General features: G+C 44.7%; 3 protein-coding genes across 3 annotated transcripts; all 3 read right to left on the reverse strand.

Annotated features, from left to right (window-relative positions):
- Nucleotides 1–1,403: 1,403 nt before the first annotated feature.
- irs4a (insulin receptor substrate 4a) lies at nt 1,404–4,712 on the reverse strand. Its single transcript, XM_030793271.1, has one exon. It carries the CDS (start codon nt 4,710–4,712, stop codon nt 1,404–1,406), a length of 3,309 nt encoding a protein of 1,102 aa, XP_030649131.1.
- Nucleotides 4,713–7,312: 2,600 nt separating this feature from the next.
- On the reverse strand, nt 7,313–20,674 carry LOC115829210 (retinal guanylyl cyclase 2-like). The gene is made up of 18 exons (XM_030793272.1): nt 19,942–20,674; nt 19,358–19,659; nt 18,644–18,998; nt 17,492–17,576; nt 16,669–16,765; nt 16,281–16,421; nt 16,001–16,081; nt 15,557–15,733; nt 14,422–14,578; nt 13,988–14,137; nt 13,517–13,665; nt 12,385–12,548; nt 11,432–11,624; nt 11,000–11,174; nt 10,405–10,503; nt 9,105–9,199; nt 8,576–8,661; nt 7,313–7,442 (listed from the first exon to the last, which is right to left on the reverse strand). The coding sequence occupies exons 1-18, from the start codon at nt 20,672–20,674 to the stop codon at nt 7,313–7,315; spliced, it is 3,369 nt and encodes a 1,122-aa protein (XP_030649132.1).
- A 2,231-nt stretch (nt 20,675–22,905) lies between these two features.
- Nucleotides 22,906–25,544, reverse strand: LOC115829211 (NHS-like protein 2). The gene is given in 3 exon segments (XM_075353627.1): nt 22,906–23,167; nt 23,342–23,486; nt 23,669–25,544. Coding segments are annotated over 3 exon segments (2,283 nt in total).
- Between the last annotated feature and the right edge of the window lie 1,579 nt (nt 25,545–27,123).

A 27,123-nucleotide genomic window follows, 5' to 3' on the forward strand; every position in this document is an offset into this window, starting at 1 on the left:
GGGACGGGCCCATAGAATGTCTAACTGTGTCCATGATGTAAACCGGAACCATCTGGAAACCCCAATTTCAAAAGGTTGCTTCACCTCACTGTGAGCTTGTGGTGACTAAAGGACCTGGAGCCCGTTAACACAGTGAAATAAATACATGGATCTCTTCATTATCTGGAGACATGATATTCTGCACTGTCTGAAAACTGAAACCTCTAAACTTTAAATCCCTTCTTGATCCAGCTTGATCAGGGTTAATGCACACGTATGTTTATGAAAATCTTCAGTCAACATATTTTGAGAGGACTGCAGAAAACGCATCTTCCTCTGAGGGTATGCGCGAGTGGACCTTGTGCTCAAATGACCTTGTAGTACAAAAATTTAAAGGGAAAAAAGAAACGTAGAATGACTCCGATCATAATTCACGGCAAATAAACGAAAACGAAAACAAATCGCACTGCCTAAACAACGCCATGTTAAATTTGGGCTCTCGTGACATTTAAATTTCAGAGGCGAAATGCTTACCTTACTAAACAGCCTTTTGGTTTTTAAACTGTTTTCACATTATGCAATTTAATTTCTGACCCTTGTTGTGCCTAGGTGAGGACCCTGGGAAAGGTTAAACTGTAATTTATCAGAAAAAGGTCAATTCAGAGGCAGTCCAAGGACACAATAATGTTTATACTCCGCTATTTCCTTTTAATTTAATGTGGACTCAGATCCGAGCATCTCAAAGTTGAGTCATATCCCAAAAAAAACAACAACAAAAAAAAAAAAAAAAACAGCACAGTGGCTCTACAAAGATCATGAGGAACTGTGCTTGATTAATCAATGATACTAAATACTAATTTTCTTTTCTCTCTCCAAAAAGTGCAGTTTTCAGTGCAAAAAAAAAAGAACAAAAAAAGAAAAACACATTCAACTACTTCAAAAACAAAAACAAACAAACAAACAAAAAGAACATATTGAGGTTCCGTACCCTGTAAAAAACAGCAGCCAAATCTTAAAGGCATTCACAATGAAGGTCTAATCGACCATCAGAAGAGTTCATTAAGTGACTGTACTGTTCCTGAAAAGGCCCCTTGTTTACCTGTAGTAAACAGTAAACAGGACTAAAGTCATATCAATAACAACAGAAAACAAAAACAGTGAATGACAACACGTCTTAACACACTACTCCAACTCTTAACAAAACGAAACAATAACAATCATAAACTTCCTTTGCACCGTGCCGCTGTATGTTGTGGGTTACTTTTATTGCACTTTTCTCGCTTAATTACTTTTGCTCACCTGACACCTGTGCACTCCTTATTTGAAAAAAAAAAAAGAAGAAGAAGAAGAAGAAGAAGAAGAGGAAAAGGATGAGGAAGAAAAAAAAAATGCTTTGGGACACAGCATGCAAAACATTTTTAGGGTTATTCAGCTCCACGGCATTTGTAACAGAGAGGGAAGCAGAGATACAACCAACCTTTTGAGGCAGTGGTGTGTCCTCCTGATAAAGAGAAGTCTATACCGACGTAGGCCTCGCTCTCCTGGAGGTTGCTACGCCCTGGGCGCGAAGGAGGAGCATCGTGGGTAATCCTTGGGACTTCCCTCAGGTCGAGAGCGATATAGTTGAGGTAGCTGGATGAGGTGTCCAGGCATGGTGTTCCTCCAGCGGAGCCGAGACCGGGGGCAGGGGCGCCGTCGAGGATCCCGGGGTCGAGGTCATCCACGTGGGACCAGACGCTGTCGAACGAGGCCGAGTTCTGCCACCTGGCGCCCTCTGTCAGGTTGGGGACGGCGGGGACCCTGACGGCGGCGGGCGCGGGCACGAACGTCTCCGAGCTGTGTCTTCTCCTGCCTTGCGGGTCCGCCCTGATGACCTTGGGCTCCACCTGGAGGTTGGGAGGAGGAGGCGACTTTTCGGCGACGCACAGGTGCTGGAACATCCTAGAGGGGCTCCTGGCGTCCCCGCAGCCGCCGGCGCGAACGCTCTTGACGTCGAAGTCGCTCTGCGCCGCCTGGGCGTAGCTGCAAGCCATGGGTCGTGCGTAGTTTGGGGGATTCCAGGGTGCGACGAGGGAGTGGCGTGGAGGGCGGTCCTTCAGGAGACTGTCCATGTTCAGGCCCAGGTAGTCCTGGTCAGGGGATGGACAGCACAGTTCATAACAAGGCTGAGAGCTTGGAGTGGAAGGGGAGTTTGCCGCCGACGGGGAGACGACAGCGTGGGGCGTCCTGTCGCCGAAATCCATGTGGATGTACTCCCCTGGACTGGGAGGACTGGGAGGGTCCGGAGGGGATACCGCCACGTATTCCGTCTGATCGCGTTTCTCCCGGGAGGGAGTTTTGTAGGAGCGCGGGAGGGAAAAGTATGACCCGTGGGACTTGGGGCCTTCAGGCGACGCCTGCGCGTAGCCCTCCGCTGCGGCACTGAACGACATGTCCATGTACTCTTCGTAATCTGACTGGTTCCTACCACAGGGGCTGGACATCGCCGGCGATTGGCTGTCGCCGGGCAACATCATCATGTAGCCATGTCTGTCCTCCTGCTGTGAGCTGCATGGGTTTAGATCCAGGATGGAGGGATGGTGCGCTCTGGGTTGCATAGGGATGTATTCTGCGTCGTGAGAGGTCCCCATACCATACAGCATGGGCATGTAGCCGGCATCTTTAGGCGGTTTCTTCTTGCATTCAGAGTGGAGCGCGGGGGGTTTGGCTGGGTGATGTAATTCGGCGTAAGACTTGTAGCCCGACTTGAGGAAACACGAGCAGACCTGCTGTCTTCTGGGCTCTGCCGGGCTAGATTCGTCTAACGACGACGACGTCTGCGTCGCTTTCTGATGCGTCATGCCCACGCCCGAGCCCGGCTTGGGCTTCGAGGAGTGCGTAAGTTTGAAGAAGGTTCTCTCCATGTAACTGCTCTCCTCCTCGAACGTCCGGGCTCCGCCCTGCGCGTCCCTGTGCCAGTCCATGGCGATGTAGTCGGCCAGACAGTACTCCTCTCTCACGGGCGGGGTGTTGCCGCGGGATTCGGGGGTGCTGCTGCTCGCTCGGAAATACCTAAAGTCACAAGGGCTGGGGCAAAATTCGTCTGAGGAGTTGAAGCCTCCGTCGCTGGGGGAACCACAGATGGATGAGCTGGAGGGACGGGTGTGGGTGTCGGAGGCCGAACCGTGGCCGCTGCTGCTGGACACGCTGATGGGGCTGGTGGCGGACAGGAAGTGCGAGACGGGCAGGGAGGCGGATCGGGTGTGGTGCACGGAACCGGGCGAGGCCTGGGTGCAGCGGCTGCCGCTCTCCTCGCGCCCCACGCTCACGCCGGGCGTGTTCAGGTGCACCAGGCTGCCCGTGCCGGAACTCAGGGGTCGGTCCGACGTGCCCTCGCCCTCGCTGGAGGTTCGAAAACGCTGCCCGCTCGTCGTGCCTTTGTTCTTGCCCGTGGGCGGCGTGCCAGCCACAGACTCCGTCCTGGAGGGGCGTTGCAGCCCCGTCTGGCTGGGCGGGAGGTTGCCTAGGTGACGTCGGGTGGTGATGAATGGAATGGGGTTGGACCCTGATGACTGACTTTTGCTACGGGGCCTGAAGTCGGGGAAGGCTTTCAGCGCTTTCATGGTTTCCAGAATGGTCTCGTGCATGTTCTGAGCTACAACCGAGTCCTCCACCTGCACCCAAATCTCACCTGGGCCGATGGAGGAAGAGCGTCCCACCTCGATGAAGAAGAAGCTCTCAGAATGGCCGCAGCGGCGGATGTTCATCAACGGCAGGTTCACAGCAGGGGTCTCCGAGTTCAGCTTCACCAGGTGAATTGTTTTGGCAGAAAGGCACAGACGGTATACCCCCATTAAGTTCTTGGTCTGGCCCAAACCTTTGGGCTTGACGTTCACCTGCCAAACTTCCTTGAAAATCGTGCCAGGAGAAATCGTACCATAGCCATCGTCCAACTCGTCCACGTCCAACTGGCCTTTTTTGCCTTCTGTCATTAAATCAGTGAGGGCCAGGTACCATTCCTCCTGTTCTTGCTCGTTTTCAGCCACCATAGCAAAATATTCGTCTTTAGTATAAAGGGCAATGAGGTATTTGTTCTTAGCATCAGCCCTCTTGTTCACTGTAAAACACTGGGAAAGGAAGATGACCCTCTTGGGGGGGCACGCGACACTGGCAGTTGAAGAAGCAGCAGCAGCTTTCAGTGTATTCCGGAATTTCTTTTCACTGTCGTAATATTCCAGTCGGCTTGGGCCAAAGTGGCTAGGCCCCCTCAACACAAAAAATCTCTTGTGGCCGTGTTTTTGCTTCCTAAGGTAGCCACATTTCCAAATGTCTCTGTCCACACCACCAGAGCAAGCAGCGGCCGCAGCTAAAGCTACGGCGGTAGTGTCGGCGCTAAGAACACGACAAAAGGCAGAATCATGTACCTTATACTGCAGAGGCGGTAAAGATTTTCTCACCAAAGCATCCTGAGCGTTGTCGTCTGGGAAAAAATGTTGGACTTTGAAGTGGTAAGGCGGATGGTGCCTCCTTGGCTGAAGACCTTGATGAGCGGAGGCCGTCAAGTGTACTGGCAAGCGGGAGCCGCTATTATTGATTGAGTAGGAGGAGGAAGAGGAGGCGGCGGACGGTGGCTCCCCGGTGCAGGTATCGTCGTTGTCCGTGCTCGCCGACGCTGTTTTGGTGACGATGCGACGCGGCTGTGCCTCCATCGTCAACATAACGCCGTTGTTTTGAAAATTTGGCAAATCTTCCATGGGACAATGCAATTAAAGGTCACTCTACCTTGGTTACAATGATGCACGGCCCATTTTTGGTTGCAGGTCTGTAGTTCCAGTTATATTCACTCGTTCAAGTATGCCTCAACGTGGTCTGATATATTCTTCCAAACGATATCTACCATTAGCTGCACGACAACATGTTGCATCTTTGTAGACGTACCATTTTCGTTCTTTGCCATTTTCAATCTTTATTTCTCTCCCCTTCACTCATGGTGGCTACACATCACTACAACCCAGCGAAAACATCACGTGACGTAAACGTCACGGCACAATTTAGGGTGCACAGACGATGCTACAGGCTTCTGATAGGTCACAATGTAGAATATTGTATGATTGACAAAGCCATCACTCAATCAGAGTAACCTATTTGCTTACCGCGTTCATCTGATTGGAGATCTCTAAAGTGTCTGCTCCTGTGTATAGACAGAGGAGGAGCTTGTAGTGAAATATCTGTGTAATATGGGAATACAGGCGAGAAATAAGACGTTTTCGGAAAAGGCGAAGACGAATCTGTAAACAGTACATGTGCAATCGCTAACGTTTATTCGTTCCTTTTCATCAAAAGGTGTGTTACAAGGTGTCGGTCACAGAGGTCTAAATTTATTAACACCGGTTACTCAAAATTATTTTTCCCTGAGATACGCACATATCGGTCGCACGAGCAACTGTATGCGCGCTTCTTGTTACTTTATTATGTACTTTTTAATTTTTATTTTTATACGTAGTTAAATCTCTCCGCGTTTATACGTTCGACCTAATGTTATCGGTTTACCTTGCTTCTGTCCTACAGTACCCAATACTCTGTTCACGATTTTCCCCACAAGGCGAACGCGCGTCATAAAATGGCCACAGTACTGTACAATTATGTAAAGACGTAATCATCAAGATGAACAGTTTTGAGACATTCTGAGTCGACAGCAATATGGACGTCTGTCATAATATCCGAGATTAAACTGTTTTACAGCACTAATATTTTTTTTCCCGTGTAGGCATTCGCCTACTTTTTAAGGTCACTTGAGCAGCAGTTAAATACAAGACAAATACGGACTGATATACTCTCTCCAAAAATAAATAAAAATTTGAGGAGCGAATGTTTACGCATTACATATACAGTTACTGCTTTTGACATTAATCTGTCTGCCACGACTAAACTGGGTTTAGAGCGAGTTTAATCTGGTTAATATTGACCCCCCTTGACTATGTCCTTCTTATTGAAAATATATGGGATTAGCCATGTCTCATAAGCATTGCCACCTGGTAGCGTTATTGCGTCAGAACGGAACACCACGAGATCTAGTGGAGCGATCAGGTGCACCTATGGTTTAAATGTTTAAAATTTAGAATTATGATATTATGATAAATAATGATGGAAAAAGAAAACAACAACAAGAACAATGAAATCAAGAATTAATATTTTACCGAAAGGTTTTCATGTGTATGAAATACAGAAAACAATATGACTTCGTCGTACTTGTTCAGCACGTGACGGTAATCACAGGGATGTGAACCTCAGACGTCCCACTCTCAAGGGTTGCGGACCTAACTGTTTTGAACCAAAGAGGCATTTTTGACACAAGCGACAGCAAATACTTTAATGTACCAGTCAGCGTCAGTCAGTAGGCTATTTGTTTTACTGTTCTATCTTGATGATAAATAGCTTTGACAAAAACAAGCAACGGCAACACACAAAGCGTCGTATCCATACCTAAGTATATACACAAGTATATCAGAGCGGTAAGCAATCTCTTATCCTCGTACGTTTGAACAATTATCAGTCTATTTACATGAGAAAGGAGCAATACCATAGATGAAAAATGTGTACAACACCAAATGCACTGCATTCTGATGTGGGTTTTTTTTTTTCTTTTTCTTTTTTTTTTAACTCATTATTCACAACGGACAGCGTGCGCTGGGTGTGAGAGGCTGGGCCAGGCTTAGCGTGAGAATTTTCTCTGTGGCTATTTATAATCTCCATGGCCAAATTACGTTTGGAGAGCCTCTTACTAAAACATCCGATAATCTCCAGGTGCCCGGTCCAGATGATTCACACGAAAGGGCTTCTTGTCTTGTGGTCTTGGATCACCCAATGAATCCAGTAGTGTCTTTCAAGTAAAAGTCAGCATCACCTTGGAGGTTGTCCTTAGTCCTTTAGGAAAATACTTTGCTTACACTTAGTTATTGTAGATCTTCCTGTATCTTATACCAGGCAGTCCAGTTTCAGCACAGCTACAACGTATCTCTGTTATTAGTACATATTTTGTATGTGTCCATTCAAGCAATCATAGTCCCCTTAATTAAAAAAACAAACAAATGAATTTGACCTGTGTTTGAAAATGATCTTGGAGGAGTCGTTCAAGTATGTTCAGTATGTTCAGTCCAGAAGTTCAACCCAAAAAGCCCAACAAATCAGGGCTCTTGCTCACTTTCGGTCACTCTCTCTCTCTCTTTCTTGCTCACTTGCGCGCACGCTCTCTCTCTCTCTCTCTCTCTCTCTCTCACTCATTCACTTACGCTGTCTCTCTCTCACTTACACACACACACACACACCACACCCGGTCTCTCTTCACTCTGCCTTTTCAGTGATGGTGAATGGCAAAGTTCTCATCAACAACGTCTACTATGGGGACCCGGGCCACCCGCCGTACAGCCGACAACCTCCTCACAGCTTTCTGCAGCAGCAGCTTGAAGTCCCTCTCCATCTCTGGCCTGCAACAAAGAAAGAAGAGAAGAAAAAAGAGGAGAGGAGAGGAGAGGAGAGAAGAAGAGAAAAGAAGAGAAGAGGGAGAAGGAGAGGGCTCAGTTAGCAATAGAACAAGGTTCTTTCCACACCAAGTTTGTTTTTTCTGTTTTTAGTCTCTAGCTACTCTAAACATTGCAGAATGAAACGACTGTCATTTATAGCACCATCTTGTCTTGTTGATGTTTGAGGAGGAAGAGAGAAAAAAAAAAGGGAATGAGCGATGCAGACATGATTAAACGTTGAGTTTTACAGTGTTTGAAGGTTCTCAATTCAGTCCTTCAGCATCCCAGGCCACTTCACATAACGGTTCTTTTGCACCGATAGAATACCTAATTAAACCAATAGAACGTGTGGTTATTTGTTAATGACCATTTGAACTGCATGTTGTGTTGTTGTAGAACACGCATGCGGAGTGGAGTGGAATGGCCTCTGTGTTTGAGGGTGTTGCAGAAACAGTCCAAGAAAACAATGAGGCATTGGAACGAGGTTAGCAACCACTGACTATGAGACGTTTGTCAATTCAAAGAAATAAAACCAAACAACGAAAGAATTGAGGGATCCAGGAAAGGAGAAACATTAAGAACACGAGATGTTTTCTCTCCACTGGACGATGACGGAGCCAACGGACGGACGATGAGGCCAATGTGTAACGTTAAACGTCTTCGCGCGTACACGCTACCTCAGTTGTTTTTCTTGGCTTGCTGTTTCTCTGCCTTCTTCTTCTTGTATCGGGCTATCTCCTCCATCTGAAGGCCGTGAGCCATTTGTCTGAAAGATACATCGAAGAGGTACGATAAAAAAAAGCCAGCACCTGGGTTAGGCTGAGACCTGGGTTAGCCAGCTTAACTCCTGGGAGGCAAAGAATCCTTTTTAGATCAAGCACAGATGCATTAATGTCAATGTCAACTGTGTGACAGATCAGGCCAGACTCTTGTGTTTTTCTGCCCTGAAGGTAAATGTTAGTGGCTAGGCTAAAAGTTTCTCATCAGATTCACTCAGTAGTCCAGTTAACAATTAGCTGGAATTACGTCAACAAACGTAGCCTCCATGGAGCAAGGTTAGCCACCTCATAGTAAAACTTTGTCGAGAGATTGCTCACCCTGACTTGACTTCCGGGGGGACAGGCAGTGGTTTTGTGAAACCCTCTTTGCCAACAAGCCAGTAGGTCTCTTCCCCACCTTTGCCCTGGTGAGAGAGATTTGACTATTCAGTGGACTGGTAGCATTCTGGTGCTAAAACCTGCTAGCACATTTGCCAGCACATTTTAAATCATTTTAATCATTACGTCAGTCATTTTAAAAGGTAACATTTTTGGTGGGGCAGAGGGCTCACTTGATGATTATAACTACACAGTATCAGTATGAAATGCGAGTGAATATTTGGATGTCCATTGTGATCCAGTTGTCCATGTTTATGCACATAAAATTGATGTTTAGCTTTTTATTTCCCACCTTCACATTTGTGTAAGCTGATGTTATGAATCAGTGACTGAATTAACCTCTTTACGTTTTATGGAGTTAACTCTGTGCCTATGGAAGGTCGTTGTTTGTTTTTTTTTTTAAATTATTATTATTATTATTATTATTATTTGTCCGGGGGGAAAAAAAAGAAACAAGTACTCTCCATACCTTCTGTTCAGTTCGCTTGCGGAGTTCGGTCTTGTAACCCTCGTTCAGTTCCCGAAGGATCTTCGCAGTGCTGAGACTGATGTGGATGCGATACGCTGCGAGCAGAGAATACGACACGTTTTCCTTTAGTTTTACTGCAAGTTCCACTGTATACATCTATATATATATATATATGTGTGTGTGTGTGTGTGTGTGTGTGTGTGAAAATATGAACTCAGGCTAACTTGAAATCCCTTTCTGTATGTGCTCAGTCACATGACAAACTAGTCTTTGAGAAGTTTTCGAGTAGCTGTTCAGCAACTGAAAAGGATTCCTGCTTGTGTCTTTAACCTGTGATTATGTTTGTCCTTTAATGTGTGGATTTCTTAATCAACGTGAGAGAGCATGAGGATCTGAGAGAGGTCACCAAGTCGCTTTAGCTGATGCCTCAGTTGCAGGTGCGCTAGTCAAAGAAAAGGTAAAACTGTGTGTTGTGTCAAAGGGAAGAATGTTGAAAACATTACAGTAAGGAAATACTCCATGAGAAAAGAGGAACAGAAGTCTAAGGTCAATGACAAGGATAGAGGTTTGCTAAAAAAAAAAAAAAAACCACAACATTGACCAAACCTACACTGGTTCAAACACAGGAGAACAAATGTCAGTTGCTTAACACCTTTTTTTTCAGTTTCAGTTAACTGTTTAGTTACTTTCAGCTCACACTGCAGTTTATAAATAAAACCAAAATTTTCGACAGCACTAAGCAAAACTGAAAATCATCGTCACAGGCCCAGACTAGACCTAAACTGGGTCGGCTGAGAAAACAGGCTGCATAAGAGGCGGCTTTGCTAGAATATCATTCTCCTCCCGTCTCCATCTCCGTTCTTTGAAAATATGTTCCAAGCTCTGCTGGCTAACTCTTTTAATGTGTCTCAGACCGCTAGCTGTGCGCTTCCCTCCAACCTCCTTTAGATTCATTATTTATATGTGGCCTTCGCTTGCGCATTTTATATTAAGGTTCCCCAATAAACACGACAACAACAACAACAGTGCCCCCCTCCCAGAAGAAGAGCAGGGAGGTATTCCAGAAAGCAGGTTTAGTGAAAACTCAGAGTTAGTTAACTCAGAGGTAAGCAGTAAACCTCTAATAGAAGAGCCCTACGGCTTCATTCACCTAGCGAAACAAAGCCATAGGGCTCTTCTGTTAGGAGGTTTACTACTTGTTCTGAGTTAACTAACTCAAGAGCTTTCACTCAACCCGCTCTCTGGAACACCCCCCCCCCCCCCCCAAAAAGACTTGCACCAATTAACACGACAGACTTACGCAAGCCGGTGGACTCCATTCTGGAGGCTGTTGTGACGGTGTCACCGAACAAACAATATCGGGGCATCGTCAGTCCCACCACCCCAGCGACACATGGGCCTACGAAAACATCCAAAAACGCTCTGGTTAGTCTCTGCTTCCTCATATAACAGATAAATGGTCAGTTTTCCCATCATATTCCCCAGAGTTATCTATTTTTGAGTGGGGGGGAATGTAATGTAAGTAGAGTGTATCGATTATAAATAAATATATCGGTGGAGTTATGCACTGTGCAGTACATTCTCTTGTTGAGGCTAACACTCAGGGCAGTGTGCTTCAATATTCTTCAAGTTCAGTTTTCATTGTTTTTATCTTTATCTTTTATCTTTTCATTGTTTTAAAAAGCAGTGCAAGTTTTGGACCTATTTTGAAGCTCTACAAAAAAAAACAAGAAGAAGAAGAAGAAGAGGAAAAAGATGAAGAACTTGAGCTATTGTTTGGGCAGCTCTCTGTCACTTTTTAATAAAAAACCAGCATGTGGTTCATATCTGAAATTCTGAAAATTCTGAATGTGAGAGCGGTTTTTTTCCCGCTGGCGTTGCTGCAGAACCCTGACCGGAATGCAGTCCGATGCGGATGCGGACCGGCACTTCGGGCATGTGTCTCATCTTGAATGTTCCCACGGCGCTCAGGATGTCCAGCGACATGTTGGCGATCTCTGCGGCATGCCTGTTGCCGTTGGGGACCGGCAAACCAGAACCAACCATATATGCGTCCCCTATAGTTTCCACCTGAGGTTGGTAAAAATGGGGGATCTTTTTAAGTGCAATGCATCAGGGACTAACATGCGCTACTCATCACTTTAGCTTTAACAAATATGTATAAACAAGGCAGGAAAAAACACACAGCTGATTCTTTCGTAAGACTAACGGGAGCCTTGGATACTTTGCAGGTGATAAATACGGCATGAGATAAATAACTGGGGATCAAACACATTTCAATGCACTTTTATCTCCAGTATCAGAGCAAAACGAAGCGTTCTGATGACCTTATAGACGTCGTGGTTTCCAATAATCGCATCGAACAAGGTGTACAGGTCATTGAGGAGGTCGACAACCTCGATGGGCTCGCTGTTGGCAGAGATGGTGGTGAAACCCACGATGTCACTGAAGTACAGAGACACGCTGTCGAAGTGCTCAGGCTGCACCGTGGAGCCCAGCTTCAGGGTCTGGGCCACTGATCTGAAAGAGGCAAAGAATACACAATTACTGTCTTACAATCAGGAGGCGATTTTTTAGGAGGGATGAGGAGGGATGCCATCACCCTTGTTAGAGAAATGACCAAAATGCATCCCCCCTTGTTAACCTGCCATCCCCCCTATATACTCTATACAGTAGTGTCAGTGACCATTGGGCCACCCCCCCTTTTAAAAAATAACAAATCACCCACTGTCTTGCATATCACACTGTATTACAGAGGACACTGTGTTATGCTCTGTATTACGGAGTCAGACTGAATTACATACTGAACTACAAAATGGACTGTCTTATGGTAATGCTATTGATCCTATCAGTGTTGCATCTGTAATGTTATGCAGAACCCATGGAGTGTATTCTCTGAGCGTTTTCCCATGGACTTGTGTGTGATGAGATAACGATTCGTTTCTGTTTTTTGATGTCGCCGAAGAAAAACAAACAAACAAACAAAAAAAAAACGTCCTGTATAATTTGTGAATCATGCCTTTGTTGGCTTGTGTGGATAGACTTATGTATTTTTGATCGAGAAAGACAGCAGAGAGGATGAGAGGGAGACCTCAGAAACTACAGACGGACTTCATGAATTCAAAAATGTCTGAGTGTGTGTGTGTGTGTGTGAGTGTGAGTGTGAGTGTGTGAGTGTGCGTGTGTGTGTGTGAGTGTGTGAGTGTGTGTGTGTGTGTGTGTGTGTGTGTGTGTGTGTGAGTGTGTGTGTGTGAGTGTGTGTGTGGACTTTGGTACTCACGGGGGAAGCATCTGAGTCAGTAGTTTCTCTGTCTTCTGCTTCTCCAGCTCCAGTTCCTCCGTCCTTTCACAAATCAGGTCCTCAAGGTTACTGGAGTACTGCTCCAACATTCGCAGCATGGAGTCAATTATGTTAGTCTTCTTCCCTTTGTTAATGTTCCTGAACTGGAATTTAAAAAACAAACACACAAAAAAAACCCAAAGAAGATAATACCTTTAAAATCCAGGAGAAGAAAGCCAATTCATTTGCCTTCCCTGTTAAATTTAGAAGTTCCGGACTAATGTGTATGGAAATGCGAGCTGCTTGAATCCTGTTCTCGTGGGGGGGGAGAGAATCCTCTTGGTTTTCATACCAACCAAACTCCCTGATCTCTGACTGGCTGAAGAGTGTGCACACCTGTTAGCTGGGTAAAAATCTGGCTTTAAGCATGAAGCGAGAGTCAAAAGGGAGTCTGGACCTTCAAAACAGGACCCGATAAACTCTGTTAATAAGTACGATCGTTCTGTGGTCATTCATATATCAAATCTACTATAAACAATTTGTACACTAAACTATCAATACAGGCATCTGCTGCCAGATGTTTGCAGGGAAGGGTATGATGCTTACAAGATTTCATCACATCCTAGTTAGTTCTCATTATGGCTGTTAATTGAGTTTCGCTAACTGAACAACTCTGATAACCGACTGGTGAATATGATGACTGACTGTTGAATCTGATAACTGACTGGTGAATCTTATAACTGACTGGTGAATCTGATGACTGACTGGTGAATACGATAACTGACTGGTGAATATGATGACTGACTGGTGAATCTGATAACTGACTGGTGAATCTGATGACTGACTGGCGAATGTAGAGAGTACAGGGCTTTTTTTTATGTCACTCTATACATCTTTCGCAGGATTTCCAGATGCTTTGGGTTGCCGAGCTAATCCACACATTCGTTCAACTTGAAAACCAGCAGAGGCACTGACACCAGTTTTTTCAATGAACAAAAAAACATTAAGTGTAAATGAGAGGAAACCGAATGTATGGAATTGTCAGGGACGGCTGGGGATAGTTGCTACTGTATTAATAAAACAATTATGTTCGTTAACCTTTTTTGTAGGGCTGTCCTGAAGAGCACTGTACCTGTTCGAAAATCTCGTTAAAGTCGGGTCGTTTCTCAGGCTGTTCGTTCCAGCACTGCTTCACGAGCTCGATGCACTCCATGGGGGCGTGGTCTGCGGTCACGATCGGACGACACAGAGGAGGGGGCTTCCTGACCCTCTGAACAATTTCTGTTGGGCCAAGTAACATGTGTTATGGTCACACACAGGCAACACACGCACACACACAAACACACACACACACTATGTAGGTTTGTACAGACACAACAAGGGATGTGAGGCACAAGTCAGATGAGTTCATCAAACTTGTATTTCTATTTCTCTAACTTCCATTTCCATTACAAACATTTATCATTAAATTTGGCATCAAAGCAGTATCCAGGGCAAAGACTGACGCATGACATTCAACAGCTCAAATAACTATACCGTGCACAACGTAAGATCAATCCATCAATGCAACATCCAATGAAGTGGACGGGAGAAATCGTCCTACCGTCAGGTGATAGGCTGAGCATGAAAAAGGGCGGGCTTCGAAGCACCACCTCCTGCACGATGATGGAGAAGCTGTAGACGTCACCCTTCTGAGTGCCATTCTGACTGGGACAAGGCCCGCGCAGGATTTCAGGAGCTGTCCACAGTAGATCTGAAACACACACACAGAGACACTACCAAGTGAAATACATGGCTGTGTCATGTAATTTAAGGGATTGAGTAACTGACTGGATTAGCAGCAGTTTTTGTTAAGTTTAAGATATACAGTACAACACAAAGAGCCAGTATTGTCTACTGGGGACACGAATAGTTTTGACAGTCATCTGATCCAATGCACTGACACTGCTGATAGCCTCATACCCACAACACCTCTCACCAATGCAAAAGCTAATTCTCCCCTAAAAAACTATTTGTCTCTATGTCGCTTTTTTTTACCCTCTGGTGAAGGTTCTGCGTGGGGAAGCCTCTGAGCTTCTACGATGTCGTTGTAGCCGTAATCCGTGATCTTCAACACGAACCGCCCGTCCACCACACAGTTACGGGACTTCAGCCTCCCGTGGCACAGGCTCCTGTGATGCAGGTACCTCACTCCCTAAAAACATCACCCGTTTACCCTCAGCAAAATTAATCAAATATGCACAATACTTTAAGTGACTAGCACGCATGGTGGATGGAGCGCTTTGTGTGTTAACGTCAGTAATGATCTCTACTATCTAACTTAGTAAGTGAGAACTTTACGAGCTAAATCTTGCGGTTGTTGTATTGTATATTTGCATTGTATCATATACTCTTCCCACAGTGCAATTTCGCGCTACGAAGGACGCACAGACACAGTGCCCTGGCAATCTTTCACATGTGCTCAGATTTCTTATCGCCATGGTAGCATACGCACATACACGCGCACGTTTTCTATAAACGCCTGTAAATATTTATGCAAGAACCGTTCGTTGAACCATTCGGTATCACCGTGAGGACAATCTGACTCCAGCAGTCCAGGGAATTCTTTGACTGTAACTGCCGCAGAGCCGGAATTTGTTCAAGTGTATGTACTTTTCCAGAAGTCTGTTTTAAATCCGCTCTCTACGGCTCTGAGAGGCAAACTTCTGCCTGCTGTGGGTCTCAGCGATGAGTCATCGTAAGCCTGTAGGCCTGATTTTTTTTTTTTTAAAGCAAATATTCGACAGCTCGTGAATCTGAGATAGCTGTTCATGAACAAATATTGTGATAGATACGGTTTGCCATCAATAATTTGGCTTTGCTCGTCACCACACACTTTCTCATCGTATTTTCTTTAAATGTTTCGTTACTTGTATAACAGTAGCAAAGAGTGAAATAACACTTGCTCTCATTGTTTCTAACAGTAGAGGTCTAGGCTGTTAAGCCCTGGCAACAAAACTCACAGCTTTCCTGTGTGATGTCTAACAGCGATGTCTCTATAAATGTTTAAATGTCCATCCTTACATTTCTGCTAACTGCCAAGTCATGCTTAGATATCTGTACACCTTATCAGGCTAACAGATTTAGGCATTCAGGACAAGCACTGATAATTCTTTGTCCTCCTAAAGATCACCTTAATGAGATCCAACAACAGAGAGGACTTGAACATCCAGTCCAGTTTGACGTCCTGGTTGTGAAGCAGGTCTTCCAGACTCCCGCGAGAGCAGAATTCGGTTACTATGGCGAAGACGCCACAGTCGTGGAAGAAGCCCAGGAAGGGGTTTATGTTCTCATGCCGCAAATCCTTCATCTGTCAGGACAACAATAATGCCTGTCACTTCTCTGAGGACCTTATGGTAACAACTGGCGCCAACTAACAGGAAGCTCCTTAACCCGTCGATAGATATTAAGAATGACAGAGCATTTTTCTCACATTAACTTCTTCATTGACAATCAAATAGGTCATATTCGCCACTAAAGCTACCGCTGCTTCGGTGTTGGACTATTTAAAAAGTTCAAAAGACCACAAAATAGAATGAATCTAACACAACTGGAGGTGTGATCAATTTAAGCGTACCAGTTCAAATACGTCACCAGTCTTTGGGGTTATGGCTCCAAAATTCCCAGTGGGAAGTCTCTTCAGCCAAGCCCAGTCTCCCTGGAAATACATATGAACAATGGGAAATTGAAATAATCCAAATACACTTATTAATATGGACTACAAATCTGTAGTTAACAGATTTATGATAATAGTGGGAGAGGCACTGTTTGGATATGACTAGTGGGAATTTGAGGGACAAAAAAAAACCCATAGTATTGCAATGCGAAACTGTAGAGTCGAAATGCTATGACCTTACCTCAAAAATGACCACGTTAGAATTTTCATACGTGGCTGGTGTGATACAAGACGCGGTAGTCAAGGGAGATTTCAGATTGGCATCCATGTCCGAAGTCCGCCTACTTCCATCACCTGTTTTACTGTCCTCTGTGCTCAGCTTCTGAACATGTTTCATTACCATAAGATTTGAGAAAAAAAAAATCAGTCATTATCAGCGCAGTCTCTACAGTTTCTTAGATTCACACAGTGGACTTGCGTACAGCTAGTGGACCCCTTTAGTTGTCTTCACAAAGCCGCGTGATACACATCATCAAGAACGTTTGTTTAATAGGCCGCCGTTACGTTGTTTGTTTGTTTGTTTGTTTGTGAAAACAGAGGTGAAAAATGTTGTGAAAAGCGACACTGACCATATTACTGAGCGAGGGGTTGATGAACGTCACGTCCTCCAGCGTGAGGAGGATCTTGTTCTGACCTTTGACGATTCGGATCTTATTAATGCGACGCCTGAGAACGGAGCGTCAGAGGAGACGTGCAGAAAATTAGCAGATATCTACATAACATATATATATATAAGTGTGGTGTGTGTGTGTGTGTGTGTGTGTGTGTGTGTGTGTGTTTAATACCTCGCCATAGATGACTCATTTTATACCTGTCTTCAGAGTACTAACTGTTTCAGACAGGCATTGGGGCTAAGTGTTAAGGTCAGCTCAACTGGTAATGTGTGGTAATGCTGTGAGTGAGCTTGTACTCCTCTGCATATCAAGGGACACAGAGGAGTTGTTTACGCAAAGCGCACATGCCCAAAGGACCTATGAATAATAATCATAATAATCATAATAATCATGATATCAGTATTGTGTCACCCACACCTACGATAACTGTCAGTTAAAACGCTCACGGAAAACATGAGATTGAAGGGCTGGCTGTTAACACTATGTCACAAAAACTCTGCCACTCATGTGGCATTCAGTAATGGTTTCCTCGGCATGTATTTGACCTATGCAGAGGCAATTAGCGAAATTATTGCAAACTGACTTGTGCTTATGGAAACACTCTAACAGTGTTGATTATTCAAGCACTTAAGATACTCATTTGACCAAGATCTGTTATGTATTGGTTCAGTTGTTAGTGTCACAGTATAAAATCCCTGGATTCCTCAGTGAAACTAGGGATAATGGGGTTAGCTTTGGTGTAAAGGATTTAATGCTCAAATCTATGAACATTACTTACCTTATACAATATCCAAGACCAGTTGAGAGGAATATGACCAGGAATGCATACATGATGACTTTTAGTAACAGGACAGGATCCACGCCTGGACCGAGAGAGAGAGTCAGAGAAATTCGTTTTTTGAGATTTTGTCGGTTTTTTGAAATTCTGTGCTAGTGCTAGTGTTTTACAGCCACGCAGTCTGTTTCATCCCATGCCCCATATATCGCTGTTACTACATCCTCAGAGCACAAACCTGAGCGATGTTATTTTTTTTTTAAGATGAATAATCTAACGGGAGGAGTCTTTGAGAGGAAAAGCTACTGGGATCTGGGTATAAAGCATCCTCAAAAAGCGGAGGACTGCTCTCTTTGGAAATAAAACTGACAGAAGAAAACCAGCAAAACATTAGGCAAAGGCTGACAGCAGTGTTGGGTGGCAAAGTCAGCTGTGCAAAGCTTTCCTCCTTGGAGAGGGCTTAGAGTCATTGGTGGCTTGGAGATGTTGAAAATCCATGGTAATCTTTGGGATATCAGAGTTGCTATTTTCCCCCCCCCTTCTTGTTACCCAGGCTTTGTTAACTACAACATGACATCATTGCAACATGACTAACTTTGTGATGTCATCTTTGTGAGATCAGTAAGTTAGTACAAGGTCAGTATAGGCTCGTTCAAGGACACTGTTTAGTAGAAGCTCCAAAAAAAGCACTGAAACAAAAATTCAGTCAAAACGTGACTTCAGAATGAACCTTTTTGATTGTCAGTTTTCCCTTGGCACTCTCATGTAGGGCTTGAGTCAGTTTCTGGTCCATAGATTTTCAGCAAAAACCGGATCACCTTTAGTATAACCTGTTAATGGTATAGTCAGCTGTTGCTCCATCATGGAGCTAGAAAATCTGTATGTAGATATTACATTACAAGAGTGTTTCTGTGTCCTGTGGCTCCATTCTGCACTACCTCAACAATCAATCCCTTTACTTTTCTCAAATTAAAGAATATCTTAAATCATGACTGGATGTAGCATGCCAGTTTACATTCAACTTACGTTATGTTGTGTTATGTTATTTATATTTTGTCTAAATATTAGGCTTTTTGCAACGTGTGTAACTGTAAAGTGTATCTGAATTGGCATGATTAGTGCTGTTCTAACTTCCCAATGAGTGCATGTTCCCACCTCTAGAACAAAGACTCCCTTGAGTGAACCAGCAGCTGGAGTCAGCCTTGGGCTGGGTGCCTCCAGGAAAGTGGATAGGCCGGCCCAAGTAACGGATCATGTTAGTTTCCATTTCCACTTTGTGGGTGGGATGAAGTTCCCAGGAGAGTCCATCTGTGTCCAGAACTACAAAATCTACCAGGACCATCCCAGAGCCATTGGTACGGACCCTCTGGCTGAAGCCTTGAAACACAATGTTTTTACTGTGCTGTGCGAGGTTAGCTCCGGAGAGCCAGGTTCTGGAATCACGGACACTTTGCATAGCATTGGCTATGAAGAGAATCGACGTGTAGATACTGCCAAAGAGTGGGGATACCTGCCATGAGAAAAAGGAATGTTTGGTCAGGATATTTGGTACTGAAGATGTTGACATTTCCACCTTTTTTGTTCTACATTGCATATTGGACACGTCGCATACCTCAACAAAATCCTAAGTAGGTGAACGTGCACTCTTAGCTTTAAACTGCCACTCAACTATCTGGATGCTAAATGATTTATGTAACCCCAGATCTTAGATCCTTAGATTCTCTTCAGATCCAAAATTTAACATGCAGACAAGTACTTAAAAAAAAAAAAAAAAATCATCATCATTTGTGAATGAGGGCAGCTCAGCTCTTATTCATTGAAGAAGCTACTTCATGCTGTCAGTCCCAGTGACTTAACTAAACGCAGCACCTGATCGGGTCTGATGTGAGCAGGGATCTGTTTTGTGTTGACAGCCTCTTGATAGGCGTGGTAGAACGAGTTCTCCTCCGAATCCATGGTGATCGTCAACACGGCGTCGTAGGCTCGCGTCAGTTTGCTGTTGCTGTGCAGGGCTTGGTAGTCTACTTTCCGATAGGGTAGACTGTACAGCATTGTGTCATAGGGCACAAACACCAGAGAGCCTTCTGTCAAACGCATATCCAGAGCCATCTCCAGAAGCAGCTTCTGTGTTACTCCACCAATTAGGACAGAATGCATGCAGAGGATCACCACTAGGGGCAGTCATGAAAAAAAAAAAAAAGGAAGGAAGGAAAAGGCAAAAACATATATCATATGGTTCAGGCGTTGTTACGTGTCACCTTTTTAAAACAAACTACGCCAAAAAAGTAAGTGAAGCTAACCAAGGCTGATGTAACTGCAGTATTACCAATTATCTGGAGAAGGTACAGTTAAGGCCAGGTTAGCATTAGCCATTACGGACTGAGAACAAGAGTTACTCCTTTTTTCAGTTCTCCTGTATTTCTCCTTGTAATCAGAAGCCAGAAAGCACTTACTGCGCAACTCCTTCATCTTCCTGACCTTGACTAGGGTATGCCGCATGCTTTCGGGGTCGTTACTCGTGGCAAGAACCATCCTGACAGGAAACCCACGGCTGCGCAAGGAGTCAGCTACCTTGGTGGCCGTGTCAACCCACATCTCTTCCGCTGACGCCACCACAGCCATGTTGGCCCAGTGGAAGTGCTGTGCCAATTTAACTAGCACCAAAATGGGAGAAGGAAATATTTGGTTGAAGGTGGGGTACCTCCATGCGTTGTCTAGCTCATAGTTTACACACCCCCAGGAGAACAGAGCTTTGTTCCAATTTTTTGCCAGCAGGGAAGCTGCGTCACAGTACCCTGGATTGAAAGGGCCCAGGAAGGCAGAGGCACGGGTGTAGTAGCCCAGGAAGCTCTTCAGGGCCAATGAGGTCCTGCAGTCCTCGTCCAGAAGGACATACTCGAAGGTGGATCCAAGAGACAACGCAAGGTCTCGGTTAACCCTATCCACTGCTAGCTGGGCTGCAACCTTTGGCAAGGCCTTGGCAAAAAGTGGGTCACATGACCACGGTCCAACCACCCCAACCCGGAAGACTGCTGCCCGGGCCATACAGGGGAGGCTAAGTGTGGTCAGCAGGAACCAGAGGAGCCAAGCTCCATGTGGAGGATAAGGGAATTTAGGCTCCTTGACTGGTCCTCCGGCTGGACATGCATACGCAGGGAGGTGGGAGTGCTCTAGCTGCAGCAGCATTTTTGTCAGTGCTGCCACAGGCAGGGGACCAGTGGATTATCCCTTACACAGTACCTTTTCCCAAGCCAGAAAGCCCTGTGAGAGAGATAAGATAGCGCCTTTTACTGGACACATCCTCTGCACAGTATACTTAAGAGGGTCTGTGAAGGAATATTACACGTGATAATCCAATTAACCAAGTCTTTATCACTATCAGGATTTGCTACCTGTTCCTAGGGAGGTTGAGGATTTTTTTTCTCTACTTACCTCCATCAACTCAGTATTTACACATTACAGCAGATCAGGGTGGACAATTAGCACCAGCCAAATGCTGGTAAAATATGAAAGTGGCTGGTGGATTTCAGACACAAAATAATGATTTACTATTGAGCAGCTGGTGAGTTTGAACATTTATCTGTCAGTGGCTCATAGATGTTCACATTTTAAAAAGTTAATTTCCCACCCTGCAGCAGATCAATTCCCGACCCCCCCCTCTCCACCGAACAGAGTTATAGCATGGCTTGCCAAAGGGCATTTAACTCTATATTGCACACAGTTCAGATTATTTGACCACAAAGCAATGGTAATGAACCTAATGAGAACAGTGATATGTTTTGAAATGCAGAATTTACCTTGTATTTGGGTGGTTAGCGCCTCATACAAATGACTTAATGTACAGTTCTTAATTTTATTTATTTATTTATTTATTTATTTTAGTGACAACCAGCAAACCAAAAGTGCTTCTGAGGAAAATCAGCATTAGCACTTAATGTTTAACATGTTTGAAAGCAAGTTTGACTTTCATTTCATGGAGCTGGTTAAATATAGAAATGCAAAAATATGATGGAAATATCTAAAAATGTAATGTTCTTACCATAACAGAACCAGTTGCGTATGCCAAATAACCTCATGGCTTTTCCTTGGAGAGATACCTCAGCATATTGAATAAATCCACCGAAAAAAAAAGATGAAATGGAATTGCTAAAGAGCACCAAAAAAAGTTCAGTCCATACTGAAAAAACTTTCACAGTAGGGTGAAGAAAACATGAGAAAAATCGGTAGCTGTACAGGTTTGAGTTTCTGTATCTCTCAGTGTAGTGATGCATGTAATCTCTTCAAAGTCGATCTGTTTTGCGTAAGCGACAAGGCAGATTTAGACTGACCTGAGGATTATATTAATTCCCCACATACCTGCACGTTCACTCATACACAACTATATACCTGCCAGACTGTTATACATTTCTGAATGTGTGTGTGTGTGTGTGTGTGTAAAGGGGAAGGCTTTGGTGATTCTGTAAAACTATGAATGACGATATACTGAACGATCAGTTGAGCCTCATGCTGTATGTGTTCACGACAGACACACGGGTTCACACATAAATAGAAATTTTAATAAATGAATATGTATGCAAATTTACAGTAATGTAGTCATGGCAACTCTCATTTATGTACAACAGCAGGCTTGCTGTTTGACCAAATGCTTCTTTCTTTCTCAACATATCAGTATACAGAACTTACCTAGGAAAATAACCCATGTTATATTGTATTTAATATGGTATGTATGTATTTACTTGGTATTCAGCAGTTGGAAACATACATGATGTGCATCATAAAACTTACATTTTGACAGGACAGTTCCCACAATGTGTACATGTTTCATAACTGATTCACTTGTAATTTGTAATTTACAGAATTAAAATTGATTTTGCATTACTCATTAAGTCTGAGGGGGAAAAAAAACAAACAAACAAATGCAGTTAGTTATTTTCTGCACTAGCAGAGATAGATCTTAGTAACAGAGAACTCAGAGAAGATGCAGCAAACACAAGCTCTTTACAAGCTAGTTGCTGGTAACAGTTGTTCACATGCTTACATAAGCAATACCATGGCAAACCAACACAATAGTTACGACAATAGCCGAAAGCAAGCGTTCAAAGAATACGTGGTCATATGCAGATCTATGTCAAATACTGTTTGTGTTTGAATTGACTGAATTGATTGTCCAAAAATTTGTCAAGTCTTTCTTTTCTTTTTTTATCTCTTTTTTTTTTTTTTTTGTTCTGTCACTTGAACAAAATGTTAATTTTTTTTCTTGACTGAATACACTGAAAGACTCCATAAAGCTTTCAGAGGAAAATGGCTTGGTATTGATTTGTGTTATTGATCTTTGATTCATTCAACCTCACGAGAAATGAAATAACCATGTACATGGGAATCATGTCAGTGCGTTGACACATGGCCAGAGCAAACGCCTAAATTACCCTTCGTATGAAACTTTATTTAGATTGGGCAAGCTCTGACGCAATCGTGCCCGGTGGTTTGGAGCTTCTGAGCATCTCTGTCGCCGACATTCGGCCGCCCGACGTGGCCTTCGCGCTCCTCGTCCTCCGTAGAAGAGCCATGAAGTTATCGTTTTGAGAGGTGGTCTTGGACGTGCCACCAAGGGTCAGATTGCCAAGGTCGCTTTGCTTACCCTCAAGGGAATCCTTACGTCCAAAGAGTTTTCTCTTAGACCTGATGAATGGGGAAAGATTCATGAGATGGGGAAATAAAGCTGGTTCCAACTTACACAAACCTGGTGCGATACAAAAGCACCGTTCAAAGTGTGTGCAACAATACGCTACTCAGACTGCAGACAATGGAATTTCGATCTTCCAGTCTTTGATAGTGTTTTTGATTGTAACAAACCTGTGAATGATGGTGAATAAGTCCTCTGTTGTGTGAGATATGGGTTTATGGACAAACACATCATCCTCTTCCTCCACTAAGTTTAAAGCTCCCAAGTCAGGAATCATCTCCTTGGTTTTATCATATGTTAAATATTCCACTGGAGAGATAAAAAAAAAAAAAATCAACGACATAAGACAATCAAAACATTACATTACAAACAATGTTTTATCCAATGTAACTTCCAAAACAAAAACACTGTCAGGTATACCAAGCGTGGCAGTTAACGCTCAAACTGACGAAGCATGGTCTACATTAGCACGTGTCTCTCACCTGCTGTGCTTGACTGTGATTTCCCAATGGAAACCTGAGCGCTCGGAATGACCCCATAGACTGTGACGCGGTAGCGGCTCTTCGGAGAAGTGACTGACCCATCAGAGTAGTTCTGTGGAGACTGGACATGCTTCTCTGAGTTTCCAACACCAGACATCACATCGTCAGGTGCCTGGACCATGTCGGGTTTCCTCGGGACTGGAGGAGCAGGTGCTTTCCTCTTCTTCTGGGGTTCATTTTGGCTTGGATCTGTGTTTTTGCTGGAGTTACAGCGGGACTGTGAGCTGCTAAAGTCTTGTTGCCCTGTTGGATTATGCTTATGATCCATACTAACATCAGGAGGAGACCATGTTTTGGGTTTAATTTTGTTCACCTTTGTGTGGATGCTACTCTGGTCAACACAGGTTGGTGGAGAATCTGGGCCACACTGAGGGGCCCGTGACGTTTGGTTGGTTGGCAACTTGGACAGAGATGGCTTGGGTGCCACTGGTGGCTTGGCTTTGGGACTTTGCTGAGGACACTGAGAGCAGCCCTCTCTTTCCGACTCCTCCTCAATAACTTCCGAGATGCTGTCTCGAGTGCTCTCTGGGTCTGAGCTGCTGACAGAGCGCAAGCGCACATTGTTCAGATCCTCTTGGGTCACAAATGGCATCACCAACATGCTTTTGGCGAGCCTCTGTTTTGGCCGTGTGGTGGCTGATGCATCTGAGTAACGGCGTGTCACTTCGGGCTGGACAGGGGACGGATTCGGGTCGGGAGACACCTGTTGAGTTTCAGGCAGCTGAAGGGACAACCTTGCCCTGCAGTTTCTTGCCCTCTGGCCAGGGCCGCTGCTGGCAGACTTGGGTCGCATCCTGCAGCCCAAGGGTGAAGGACCAGTGATGGCGGACATCAGGACAGGTTGAGTGGGCGTCTCACACTGGCTTGAATAGCCACTAGAGGGGGATGTTGAGCCCAAGAGTTTGGAAGGGGACGGTAGAGAAGGCTGAGTAGGCGAGGAAAGTGAGGACGTTGGAGAGCAGTTAGAATCGGAGTTGCTGGGAATCCTTGCACTCTGGTGAGGAGGAGTGCTTGCCGTTGTGGTTGAAGTGGACAGAGCCCTGCACGGTTCACTAGACCTAAGCTCATTAAGTGGTCGGTTGCAAGAAAGAGACTGTTTCAGTGGCGTTTTAGCTTGCTTGCCAGCACCGGTTACGGTTTGCCCGTTTTTGCCAGCCTCTGACTTGGGTAAAGGGATGAGGTCTGGTAGAAGCAGGTTGAACTGGGCATCGCTTGGAACGTACAGGCTCTGGGTACGACGTTCCTTAGGTGGCAATTCTGTGAGTTTCTGCAACGATACTGTCCGCACCGGTGGATCCGGTCTTCTCTTCGCTTTCCTAAGGACGATGCTCCGAGCCCGAGACCTTGGCACTGCGTCCGGTAGGTGGTCGCCCCTTCTTAGCGAAGTGCTGTCACTGCCGCTGTCCTCAGAGCTACTCGAGTAGGAAAGGGCATAGCTCTCGCATCGGCGTCGGGTCCCCGGTGGGTTAGCGGCAGCCGTCGTGGAGAGGGAAAGCGAACGGCGGTGGTGTTCCATAGCGCTGGTGGGCCTGCTTTTCCTGTCCTTCTGCGAGGCAACGTCCGAACCACCCTTTTTATCCTCCATTCTAGCGGTTGTGGAGACAGGTGCATTCAGAGAGGCAACAGGCTGCTTCTTGGAACTCTGGGATGTGGGGCTTAACTTCTTAGATGAGTATGTCCCCTCAGGATGCTGACACGACGAAGGAGGTTTGATGACATCAGGACAAGGCGCCAACATATAGCTCAGGGACTCCTTCCAGTCGGGACAGAAGGTGGAGCCTTTGGGGCCATTCCAGGTGTGGGTACGACACACCAGAGTTGTGTGGTCCATCCTTCAGCAGTGAATGTAGTAAGGTTTGACGTTTCAGTTTAAATGTCACTGTGTTTGTCTTAGTTGCAGCAGGATGACATTGGTAACAGAAGATTAGAGTAGGTATCTTGGAAGAAGATTGTAGTGCAATATGTGATATCCTGTGGAAGAAGAGACCAACAGAAAGTCATGCATGGTGTAATGCGGAGCATTCATTCATTCATTCATTCATTCTCAAAGCCGCTTATCCCAATTAGGGTCGCGGGGGGTGCCGGAGCCTATCGCAGCGTTCACTGGACAAGTCGCCAGTCAATCGCAGTAACGCAGAACAAAAGGTCATTTTTTTTGCCCCTCAAGACTCAAGGGGACTGCTGTCTGTCTCTATGTACAAACTGATGACGTCATTGTCAACGAAACTTTTTTTTTTTTTTACTAAACGCAGTGAGGGAATACAAGAACAAACGCATGAGTCTATCTTGGTCTTTGTTTGGCATGTGAGTGGGTGTTTGCCATGGCAACAGTTACCTGTTCAACCACACACGCAGAGAAGCAAAGAAAGGAAACCCATGAGAAACGTTTATAGTACAAATTATGGCTTCGACCCAGAAGCAATGGTAATCACTGAGGGGAGAGCACCGTTAGGGGAAAAAAAATTCCTGAACAAATGCCTCGTAGAGCCATTTTACTTACGCTGTTTCAATAAGATTCGTGAGAGCTAAAAAAAAAAAGATGTTTTCTGAGCCATAAAAGTTACCTTGTCAATCATGCTGTAGTGGTCTACGTGAGAAGACAGTATAAAAACCGTAATGTGTCATGACTGACATTTAAAATGATTTGGGTTAGACATTCAGATGGAATTATCAAGATCACAGCATTTACTATTGCCTCTATGTTAAAGATAAGAAAATATTGTCCCTGACATTTGGTGTGGCAGGGAGACTAGGGACCCACTGACATTCTGAATTTGTACAGCTGTTAATAATTAAAAAAAGAAAAGAAAAGTTTTGAGTGCAAGATGAAGATAGCTACGTTTTCTGAATTCCTATGTTCCATTCATTTCCTAAATTCCTCACTGTCTGGGTTCTCTTTGCCCTTGTCTCTGTCTTTCTCTTTTTTTAAATCTCTCTCTCTCTCTCTCTTTCTATGAAACACAGAAACTCTGTAAGAACAATGAAGCGAAATGAATACATTGATACAAGAAAGCAGAAACGAAGACACATGCACCCTAGTCCACCCTAAGAAAGGTACAAAAAAAACCCTCTAAAAAAAACACGCACAGCTGTCATTGGTTGCACTCTATGCTTCAGTAATGTTTACCAAAACTAAACGCAACATTCCAACAATAGCTCCCCCAAGGCACTTAAATAGAACGTGTTCGACCCCCCGATGACACCGTCACTGTTCCACTGAGCTGTGGAAAGGAACACCCAAGGCAACCAAAAACGTTTATTCATTTTAAACCGACCGAATTCCATGTCAGCCTCCTGCCTGGTCAATTAAGCGTGATGAGCAGTAACAACAAATTTCAACAAATTTCAAGGACACGGAAAAGAATCTGCTTGAAGATGAAACAAAACTGCCAAACTCGCCGGGATTTACA

This window comes from Chanos chanos, chromosome 16 (genome assembly GCF_902362185.1).
Source record: "Chanos chanos chromosome 16, fChaCha1.1, whole genome shotgun sequence".
NCBI classification, from domain to species: domain Eukaryota; kingdom Metazoa; phylum Chordata; class Actinopteri; order Gonorynchiformes; family Chanidae; genus Chanos; species Chanos chanos.

Coding starts and splice junctions, on each gene's coding strand:
- irs4a (XM_030793271.1), bottom strand. CDS start 4,712: ATGGAAGATTTGCCAAATTTTCAAAACAACGGCGTTATGTTGACGATG.
- LOC115829210 (XM_030793272.1), bottom strand. CDS start 20,674: ATGCTGCTGCAGCTAGAGCACTCCCACCTCCCTGCGTATGCATGTCCA. Junction 16,422..16,668: donor ACCCCTCGCTCAGTAATATG/GTCAGTGTCGCT, acceptor AAACATGTTCAG/AAGCTGAGCACAGAGGACAG. Junction 14,579..15,556: donor TGTTGTTGGATCTCATTAAG/GTGATCTTTAGG, acceptor TGATGTTTTTAG/GGAGTGAGGTACCTGCATCA.